This window comes from Rosa rugosa, chromosome 2 (assembly GCF_958449725.1).
Source record: "Rosa rugosa chromosome 2, drRosRugo1.1, whole genome shotgun sequence".
Classification (NCBI taxonomy): domain Eukaryota; kingdom Viridiplantae; phylum Streptophyta; class Magnoliopsida; order Rosales; family Rosaceae; genus Rosa; species Rosa rugosa.
Window position 1 is genome coordinate 9,233,395 of NC_084821.1, and position 11,756 is coordinate 9,245,150.

Consider the following 11,756-nt stretch of genomic DNA (forward strand, 5'->3'; position numbering starts at 1 on the left):
TATTTACTGTTTTGTTTGGTTCTAAAGGATTTGGGCTTGGGTTTTTGGGCTCTCTCTCTTCTTCACTTACCCGTATTACGAGTTAGGCCGTTGGGCATGAATCCAAAATTATCAACGAGCCTAAAACTAATAACGGGCCTCATGAAATTCTGTTACCTTCCACACCACACCCATTCTTGTAAGCCTCAAGTGCGTGAATGTGGCTTGGGTCCACGTGCGTGGCGTGATGTTTGCGGGTGTAATTTGCCTTGAAATATGAATTGGGGTTAAAGCATAAATTGGGCTTGTTAGCTGGATTTTTGGGTGTCAACACATACATTCATCTTATTAATTATCACAATATTAATGCCCTTGATTTGTTAAAATTTACCTAAGTGGTATCGTTGTAACCTTTCAATTTCAATAAAGGGCTGATCTCACTTTACTCAAAAAAAAAAAAAAAAAACTTCTTTATTCTCTACGATAATTGCCCCGCTATAATGTGTGTTGGCTGTGAGGTACATGTGTGTAAATTTTGATTATACAATTTAAAGAAATAAAATTTTATTTTAATTTGCTCAGTTTTGTTGGATCTAGGCCAAAATAAAAAAATTCCTGGGTACATTTAAAATGACCTTTTGACCCAACTCAATCTCAAACAGAGGGGGGGGGGGGGGGGGGGGGGGATCACCTAGCATCGAAATAGATTAGGGCGATCATTTGTGTGTAATACATTATTAGGGCTTCAATAATAGGGCACGAGAAATTAAGCTTCGGAAAGCTAATGCGACTTCCGCAACTTCCAAACCTCCCAAAGGAGATCATTAAGGAAATTCCTTATAAACTTCCATTGGTTAGAGCATCTCCAATGGAGTAGTTAAAATGCTTGTGTCAAATTCGAATTTGAAAGCTGATGTGTCAATTGTCATTTTTGACAAATTTCTACTCCAGTGGATATGTTAAATTTAAATATTATTATATTATTTTTTTAGAATATTTTATAACAAAAATAAACCATTTTTTTTCCAACATCTCCCACTTCTTCTTCTCTGTTCTTCTTGCTGCCGCACAACTCCGCTGCATCTCTCTCTGGTAAGTGGTAATATACTAATTTTGACAAAACACCAATTCCTTCTTCTTCCACATGTTTCGACCGCCAATTTCCAGATATGCCACACTTCTCATAAACTCAAATCCCAATTAATTCTTATTCACAGACCTAATTCCCATAATCACAAAAAAAAAAAGCTCAAATCTTTGGTGCCAAACAGCAAATCCTACCTGCAACATTCCACCCACCATCTTCAAATCCCACCACCACCGAGACAAACATCTATCATGAAAGGTTTTTCATGAGTTAATTTGGTCTGGGTAGGATGAAAGAGAGAGAGTTTTAGTATGTTATTCTCTTATGATTTTATTAGAACTCTAGTTGAAATCGAACTCATCCATGGTGAAAAGCTACTCGTGGTGAGGTTGAGGACATAGAGATTTTGGTGTATTCATGGTGAGGAGATCTGGGTAGGAATCTGATGGGTTTGGTCTGGGAAGAACGATAGAGAATTAGAGAGGAGAAGAAAAGTGAGAGAAGGAAAGAGAGAGAGGAAGAGAGAAACAATAAAAAAATAAAAGACAGATGACTATGGCTCTGTCAAATTTGACAGCCTTGGTCGAAATGTCAATTACACATCAGATATTACTTAAGGGTTGGAGAAGGTTTACATGTCTTTTATTACCGTTCAAGCACTCCACGTAGATTTAACCAATCCATTGGAGATGGTATTAAAAGACTATAATATGTTGGCTCTTGTGAAAATATGAATGGATTTTTTAAAACTTTGTTCATCTGTCAATACGTTGTTAATCAAACATTATTTGCTCCAAGTTCAGCCTAACTCACTGTTCTATACAAAATTTTCATTGTTGAAGTGGTCATATATTAGTCATATTCATACACTCAGTTAATTGCTCATTAGTTATGCTCAACTGTCATTGAATTTAAATCTAACAGTGGATAATAATGAGGTAACTAAATTAATTTTAACTGTCTTATTAGTCTCTACTATTGGATTTAAATCCAATGGTAGTTGAACATAAGTGAGTAAACAATTAACTGAGTATACTTAGGTGAAGAGAGAGTATTCAGTGCACCAACGTGCACTTGATCAACAGAAGTGGACGATTAGAAAACATAAAGTTGTCTATAAATATCAACAACTCAGATTTACTGGTTCACTTGCACCGACGGTGTATTAAAGAATTTTTCCTTAGGTGAATAGGACTCGACTATATATATGTAGCATGTTGTGAGTCATGAAGACGAAAGAGATTTACTTCTTAAGCTGTCAAGTCAATAAGTTGTTTAAACAAAAGCTTTACCAAACTCATTTACAAAATTATGTTGGTGAGGAGTCATACTGTATGTTGGATTCTGTGAAGGCACAATGAGATTAATAGAAATTTAAAAAGCAATTAATAATAAAATTTATGACAAATGACTTAAGAAACTCCGACAAGATGATTTATTTTGAATTATTTGGAACTCAAATATTCAAGATATTGATCGTTCAATCTTCTTAATATTACTAATAACTAGAGGTTTTATTAGTAATATGGTTTTTGTCCATTTACCCCATTTTTAAAGATTTTTTTCCCACTTACCCCATTAAGTTTTTTTAATTCCCCCTTACCCAAAACACTCTAAGGAGGTCTTCCCTAATACCCCATTAATTTATTTATTTTTGTTTATTTTTTAGACTATTTTACTCTCACTGTTTTGTTACATAGAGAGAGAGAGAGAGAGAGAGAGAGAGAGAGAGAGAGAGACCATAGGAGACTTCGCCGGAGTCCCGTCATCGGCCGCCAGAGTTTGGCCAACATTAGCCTGATTCCGGTCACCGGCCGCTAGATTCTGGTCATCGGCCGCCGGCCACAAGAGTACTTTTCTGAAAACCTCACCGGAGGTCCTCCAAGAGGTCGTTGGAGATCTCATAGGTCGCCGGAAAGGTTTATTGCCTCCCAATAGACTCTATTGCCCCCCATAAGAGGGGCAATACCCATAAGAGGGGCAATAAACCTCTATTGCCCCCCAATAGAACTTTCGGTCGCTGGAATAAGAACTAAAGTTCCTAAAATTAGACAAATAAAAGTTTGATTAAAGAAAAATAAAAAAGATTACATCAATTCAAAACGTCTATTGCCCCTTAATAGAAGGGGGCAATAAACCTCAATTGCCCCCAATAGATGTCTATTGCCCTCTAATAGAACTTTCAATCGCCGGAATGAGAACTAATCTTCCTAAAATTAGACAAATAAAACTTTAATTAAAGAAAAAAAAAAAACGAGGAGATTACATCAATTCAAAATGTCTATTGCCCCCCAATAAAACTTTTTTTTTCTTTTTTCTTTCCTTCATCTGCCCCCATTTTACAACAAAAAAAATGATTTGGGCACCCAAAAAATGTTCTGAGCACCCATACATCTTCTCCCTTTTGTGAAGTCGTGAAGACGTGCCACCTCAGCTCACTCCGACTTCTTCCCGTCGGCACCACCGCAGGTCGTGCCGCCTCGGGCCTCCGCTTATCACCTCCCTCTACGATCAATCCCCGCCTGCCACGTCCCCAGCCTCACTCTCGCTCCTTCGTCGCCTCTAAATCACAGAGGATCAAACCTCTCCTTGGCCACTGTTGTAAGGGCGTCCTCTAGGGCTAGGTTCGAATCGGTCCAGTCTGAAAAATTTGAAAACCGAGTCTGAAACCGACAATGTCGGTTCGGTTTGGATCGGTGTTTGCAGAATGTTGAGACCAATAAGAAACTAACCCGAAAATAGTCGATCAGGTCTGTTGGTTTTTTGGGCCAAGAAATCTGTTTTTCCAAATTTCAGTGTTTAGGTAACTCTTCCTCGCTCTCTTTTTGGGTTTTGGTGGTCATGACGATGTCATCGTAGATGGAGTTGTTGCAGAAGATGGTTGGTCTGTTGTAGTTGCAGGGACGACAGCATTCTCGGCAACTTCGGTGTGTGAATCGGAATTGGGGTTCGCATGATGCGAAAAAGAATTTGAATTGGGTTCGGATTGGGATTTGGATAGGGATTCGGTTTGTGGTGTTTTCCAGTGGAGGAATCCATGGGTGATTGATCGAGAAACTGTGAAAGTGAAACTGTGATCGAGAAAATGTGAATAAGAAGAGAAGAAGTGAACTGAAGAAGAATTAGAAGACAGCTTCGAAGGCTTCGTATAGGGTTTTTTAGGTCGATGAAATTGGGTGATTGCCTGCACCCAAGTCCAAGGTATTCTCTATAGGCTTGACTGAGAGCCAATTAACATGCGACAAGTATACAGATACAATTATCGGTCAGAATCGGTTTTAATCGGTTCTGCAAATAGTGAAACCGAGATCGAACTGGAAGGCGTTTTAATCAGTTCGGTTTAGCCCGAACTGAGGATTTTCATTTTCAAACTCTACCTGAATGGTCAGTTCCTGTCCGGATCAAGCCGGTCTCTCGAGTCAAACCACCCAGCCCTACCGTCCTCTACTCCAGTTTTCTTAGATGCAGCGAGGAGGTCGAATCGGAAAGCAGCGTTGAGTCGTCGAGGAGGTAGTCGGATCCAGCGATGATTTGGCTCCTCAGAAGCAGAAGTTGAGGTCTGATTCGTTGTCGTCGATGAAACCGAGTCCGGTCTCGTCGCCGATGAAGTGTAAATCAACTCGCCGGCGCCTTAGTGCTGGCCCCAACACTCTTGCAAATTTGAGAGAGAGAGAGAGAGAGAGAGAGAGAGAGAGAGAGAGAGAGAGAGAGAGAGAGAGAGAGAGAGAGAGAGAGAGAGAGAGTATGTTTTAGATCGGAGGAGAGAGAGTACGTTTCAGATCGGAGGAGAGAGAGATCGATGGCATCTGGGTAGTTTATTAATTTGACTGAGGGTAAAATTATTTTTTTAAAGTTAAATTGGGTAGCTGGAAATAAAAATATTTTGTTGGGGTAAGTGGGATAATTTTTGCTTATTTTGGAGCTTTGGGTCAAAGACTTTTAATAATAAACGGAGCTAACAATTTTTGTAGCAACAACTAACTTTAGTAACAATTAGGGGGGTGTATTCAATTCAGATTTTAAAAGACTTTGTTTGAGTTTTTATAATCCATGGATTGTTTAAATTCTATATGGACTCTGATTGATTCTAATTGATTGATTTACTAGTATTTGTTTAGATTTTACAAATCCTTATGATGTTTTTGGTAGGTTAATTTTTTTTTTCTTCTTCTTTAATTAAGCAATGGATGTATGGATCCAACTATAATGCTATATCAATGACAAGAAAGTATGACAATCTACCATTCTTTATATTGTGTATAGTGATATATGAACAATAAGAGAAAACTAACCAGCCAAAATGTTACACAAAAAATAAAGTAGTAAACTAATGACATAATTTATTTCATATCTAATTTACAAAAGAATCATGTGTGTATGTATCATCTTCATAATACTATTGAAAGTGAGCTTAATTAATTAGCTAGAAGGATTAAGGCTTCTAGAGCTATAGTGATAAAAATAAAATAAAAAATTATTAGATGAGAGCAGAGGCAGAGGAAGATAGTGACAAAATGGATGAGTGTCACTATTGAGACTTGCTTTTTTTTCTTCTTCTTTTTTTTGGTGAAGAGCTTCTTCATTTTTTGAGTGAGAAAGAATCCATCAAAATCTTTTGGGAAGTGGTTGGATTGTTTTTTGAATTTAGATATGTATAAAAAGTACTATAAAATCCTCCAAAATTCATCATTTAATGAAATCTTTAAAAATCCGTATACTTTTGAATATCAGCAGATTTGAATGGATAATTTTAAATTTTAATTGAATACATCAAGATTTGAAATGATTGTTTAAAATCTCAGTTGAATACCCATAGACTTCTAAAATACAAAAAAATCTTGTAGACTCTTAAATGAATACACCCCCCTTAATGTTTGATATGTAATAACAACTAGCATTTGTATAACATGTTTCGGAATATGAACTAGTCCCTCATAATGCTAATACACCAACTAATTCTCGAAAAAAAAAATGCTAATACACCAACTACCACTACATAACCTTTTTTTGTGTGTAATAACATGGTTTGTTCTTGTAGTAATTATGTAGTAACAGGTAATAAACGGTGCGGCAGTTATGGTAGTTACAGTTTGTCGTAATTAGGATGGTTAAATCCAGATCGTGAACCAGATCATGGATTGTTTTTTTTTTTTTTTTTTGAATTATTTTTAAAGGTTGTTTGGGTATTTATGTTAAACTTAATGCGTGTCACGAGCTAAATTTTAGGCCCAGATTTGGCCCACCTTATTCTCAATAAAAACAAAAAAAAGAGGAAAGGAAACTAGGAAAGTCACTCGGCGTGAAAACCCAAAACAATATTAGCCGTCATTTGTGCGTGACGCTCTTCGAAGAATTAGGGCACGAGAAATGGGGGATCGAGAAAAGTTGACACAACTTCCAACCCTCCCGACTGAAATTATCCCCGAAATTCTAGCCTGGCTTGAAGTAAAGCCCCTGTGCCGATTCAGGTGCGTGTCGAAGTCCTGGAATTCTCTGATTTCTGAACCCGGTTTTGTGAAATTGCACTCTAGCAAAGCCATTGAGCATGAGCAGGTGCTTCGCCAAAGACACAGAGTCATGGCCACTGGTGAACGCGGTAAAGTTTACATATTTGACCTCAATGAGCTTTTCGATCAAGTTGATCTAGATAATCCTGAGGGTCAGGTAGTAGTCTCTGAGTCTGAGTCGGATAGCATAGGTGATAGTCTTAATGACAGTGATTCATTAGGCACCGAGTCTGAGTCGGATGACCAGCTGGATGATGATTCTTATGATAGTGATGATGACATGCATTCCTGCTTGCCGTTTTACTCCAATGGCTTGGTGCTGAAGTACTTGTCAAATTATGATAAGTTTAAGTTATATAATCCTGCAACTAGGGAATCGAAGGTACTCTCAAAACCAAATTCAAAGTTTCTATGGCAGAATGTAAATCAACATAAGCTATATGGCTTTGGATTTGATTCCTCCTGCCTAGATTACAAGATGGTTTGTGGGGAGTACTACCGATATGAACTTTGGTTCAGTGTATATTCGTTGAAAACCGGTTCTTGGAGAGTCATTCCAAGGGGATATGACTATGGGGCTTTAGATTTAAAATCTAATATGGAGGGGATAGTAGTAAATGGAAATATTCATTGGTTGGTTCGTACAAAAGACAGTGCATCGTCCATGGTTCTGGTGTCTTTTCTTGTTGCAGAGGAAATGGTTCGGACTATTCCGCTGCCGCCTGGTTTCAATTCTGAAGGTGGTGATTATTATCTGACTGTCTTTAGGGAATGTCTATGTGTGGCAGTGAAGGGGGGTCCAGAGTATTGGATCATGAACGAATATGGAGTGAGAGAATCTTGGACTCAACAAAGAATGTCCGTCCCTAGTTCCCGATGGTTACATTTAGGTTTCAGGAAAAACAATCATGAACTGGTGTACTTCGATGACCGTCAGCGTTTGGTTATGTACAATTTTAATGAAGATCGCTTTTGCAATCTACCCTTTTGTGATCGTCCCGGAATTAAGTTTGCTGCGATCTATGTGGAGACCATTTTTTCACTCAAGTGCTATCGCGGCTTTGATTGAGAAGTTGATACTGTGGCAATATCGACAAAAGAGGTAAAAAAGATGAACTACACAATCTCTTAATCTCTTTCTTGTTTGTTTATATTTCTTTCGTATGCATATTCATTTCTATGGAGTTACTGAACTAGGTTAGATGGTTACATTAGTGAGTAACATAACAGTTTAATTAACACTTTAACTTTAAGTAGTTAGGCTTAGAAAATGTTAGAAGGAAAGCAAATCTTAAAAAATTGATATTGTGAAAACGAAAGAACATAGTACTTGAGTTTTATCCTATCATTCCGTTTCACCCATGGAATGAAACAAAAAATCGCACTTGCTCATTCAATATGGGTTGGATAGTTCTATTATTGATTCATGATATAAATTATAACCGATGGAACCGAGTTTAACTTTAAATATAACAGTTTTAATTAGCTTACATTTTGGTTAAAAAAAATTCTAAATTTGGCTTCAATTTGCTTTTAGAGTAATGACACGTATACTTAGCTAAAATAAAGAAGAGATGAATGATAATAAACTCCGAAGAGATTGACATTTGATTCGTTATTCCTCATCGCCACATAATTAAAGCCGTCAATAAATAAGAAAACATATTTACCTTTTAATGTGGGACCCCCTTATCGTCTAAACCATTATCTGTATTGTTTATATACGCATAATAAATGAAAATGAGGTTTCCAAGATTAATATGTGACTTTTTTGGGTTCATTAATACGAAGGGGATGCAGGATGCCAGGATCCCACATTAGAAAGTAAATACTTTGGTTTTGATTACATGGTAGGGGTAGGGAGTATGTATCAATCTCCATTACTTATTCATTTATTGTCCGTTTGAAGCAAATAAATGAGTCATAAGAGAAAGGAAATCATGGTAGAAAAATAAAGTGATATTATTATTTTTTATTTTTTTTGAAAAAGGGGTGGATCGGAAGCCCCATCACATGTTATTATGGATGGAATAACTATACTGCGAGGGGGACGTGGTGCCTACACCTCGAGAACGATTACAAACATTCTCAAAGACAACATCCTCAATAATAGAGGATTGTGACTTCAATCCAAACATCATCAAAATAAGACAAGCTAGCAAAGTGTGTTAAAAGGTGAGCAACAGTATTTGCTTCACAAAAAATATGTCAAATCCTTATGAAATTATAAGCACTCATGTACTCCTTGCAATCATCCACAATTTGACCTACTTTTGAGTAGTCCTATTGGCTAGGGTTGTAACCAAAGTAGCACAATCAGTTTCTAGTTTAACATTAGACCAGCTTTCATGTATTGCTAACAGTAGCAGCTTGGACAGCTTCTGCCTCTACATGCAGCGTACAAGTAGCAAAAAGTGAAATTGTTGCCATCTTTTTTACAAACTAAACCATCTTTTTAAACAAAACTATTTTTCTTTACTCATTTCATATAAACTAGGCTTCATCATTTAGCCCTTCGGCCCTAAACCGGCCCGGCCCGTAGTGCCGAAGCCCGACCCGGCCCTTGCATTAGGGCGGGTCTGCCCTACCCTTTCTCAAATAGGGTAGGGTAAGGGTCATGCAAATGAAGCTCGTAAGGGCCAAGCCCGGCCCGGCCCTAAAAGCCCTACCTGACACAACCCTAAAATTTATATATTATTTTTATTATTTTCTATTACATAGGCTTTGTTTTCTTTAATTTTTATTTTCTTTGTTACACAACAATTAATATTGGGAGATTTAGAGAAATAGTTAATTGAATATAATCACCTTAACTAAATTAATAAATGTTATAAGTTAATTTCTATATATGTGTGTGTGTGTGTCTTGTATTAAATATGATCAACAAAAAACAATGAGTCTTCTATTACCTATATAATCATTGAGCTACATTTTGAGGAAAAAAATAATATATATATTTTTTTTGTTAAACAAAATAAGGCCCTTTTTGGCCCATTTCGGCCCTATTCGGAAGGTCGGCCCGACCCTACCCGGCCCTAAATTTTGTTGACTTTGACTAGGCCCTGCCCGACCCTAAGCCCTAAAATTTAGGGTAGGGCTGGCCCTAGTGTCATGCCCCCAACCCGGGTCAATTTTTTTTAAATATTTCCCGAAATCCAAGGTGTGAGTAAAAATAAAAATAAACTAATAGAAAATAAAATCGACACTTTGTTAATGGAATTGACTTCTCATTTCGATATAAGGATAAATCCAACTCAAGATCACTAAGAGTACTCACTTCCGGAATAATTATCTTACATATACAAAACTCCAACTAACTCTAATTGCTTTCCATCACTAATCTTCATAGTTCTTGTGTTTAATAACCTGCAAGATTGTTAAGGGGTGAGCTCAACCTGTGGCTCAGCAGGGAGTTATTTCTCTTCACACAAAAGATAACCAAACAATTATCATATGGTATGCATGAATGCATGTTCTATTCCCGTTAATTCACATAGTAGAATATATAAACTGAGCCTACATGTCCCATACCATGTATTTTACCACGAAGGTGACTCAGAGTACCCAACTGTATGAACTAACCCCCACCCAAAATCAATCCCCTAACCCTCTTTTGCAAGTCATCTTGTCCATGCCCCTTTCGCCAGTCCCGAATTACCCTTTCAATCCTATACTAATTGCGCATTAACAATGGGCATACCTGGGATTTGGTACCTACTGAGGTTATGGACTCAACTACGCGAAAGATAAATTTCAAACTTTCTTATACCGATAACATTACACATATCACCATCACCACCCTTATACTTCATATGTACTCAATGGATGATGCATCAATTGATAATATATACTTCGCAATGTAATTGCATCAAATATTCATTCATTCCATAACAAACATGTCAAGCAACATATATGCATACAACATAGTTCAGTAGAGGTTCCCCAGATCCCCCTACCTGGATTCCAAGCTATTGTATAGATACTTGTTCTTGCATAAAAAGTAAATATCCAAGTACAATTCACATTTCCTATGCATAAGCACATAATTTATTTTAAATACAAAGCTATGATTCTGCCTTAAGAACATACTTCAATATCGAGCTTATGTCTTAAGAAACTGGTGCCTAAAATCTCAAGCCATTTAGATTTCATTTGAAGTGCTAACTAACCAACCAAAATGTCTTGCAGATTTCTTATGACAAAAAACAGATATGGCTAGCCAATTTTACAATGACATAACTATCTGAAATAAAGTCTGAAAGTGGTGTCATAAGTTTTTTTGGAAAGTTAAGAATGCCTATGTTCAGTTTGTGAACAAGTTTGAATAAAGGAAACTATTGAAATCAAATGAAACAACAGAAACATAGTGACAATTGAAGAATTTCCTGATGCAGACCCTCAACTTCGAAAAATAATAACTTACTCTAGAAAAGTCTTTTTCATGAGATTTCAATTCTGACAGGATCTTTGAGATGTCTACTGAAACTTTCATGAAGACGCCAACTTCAAATACCCAGCCGAAATGTACAGTTTTTAGTAAAAATAAAACTAGGTCAAAAACAACAGATTGCAGACCTCTGTTTTTAGCCTCAAAATTAACCACTGAATCTTACATGAAATTGTATGAAATTGTACAGATATCAAGCTTACATTATAAGCTTTCAACATATGCAAATGGTTTCTAAAATGAAGGTCTAGATCAAAGGATATGGTTGCTCAAAATTAACTAATGATTATAATGCAGAAACTTGTTCTAGCTTTCTCCAATGCCTACAAACTAATGTTTGAGGTTGCTGCTCAGTCTAAGGTTGTTAAACTGATGCATATAGGTTCTTTGATCACTCTAACCTCTTGTTGTTAAGACAAAATAAGAATTCTAACCCAAACAGCAACCTAAGAATTTACTCAGGACACCCACCTTAAGCCAACTTTCTTATCATCTTAATCTGTTTCTATGCTTGCATTCTGTTTGAAAATCATTTAGGTTACTAACTATGCAAAAGCTTAAACCAATTTAGACAAGAGCTAAGCTAAACATAATAACAAGAATAACAATTGGAATAGTTTATAGGATTGAATTCACCTTTGAATCCCATCAGAATATCAATTGAACTAATCCTGCTAATTCTTCCTTCCTTCTTCACTTTAGATATCTCTCTCATGTCTCACATCTCATGTTTCTC

At 36.7% G+C, this 11,756-nt stretch overlaps 1 protein-coding gene across 1 annotated transcript; it reads left to right on the top strand.

Annotated features, from left to right (window-relative positions):
• Positions 1 to 6,433: 6,433 nt before the first annotated feature.
• Positions 6,434 to 7,642, top strand: LOC133730293 (F-box/kelch-repeat protein At3g06240-like). The gene has a single exon (XM_062157915.1). The coding sequence runs from the start codon at positions 6,434 to 6,436 to the stop codon at positions 7,640 to 7,642; it is 1,209 nt and encodes a 402-aa protein (XP_062013899.1).
• Positions 7,643 to 11,756: the final 4,114 nt, after the last annotated feature.

Excerpts from the sequence above, each read along its gene's own strand:
- LOC133730293 (XM_062157915.1), top strand. The coding sequence starts at position 6,434 with ATGGGGGATCGAGAAAAGTTGACACAACTTCCAACCCTCCCGACTGAA.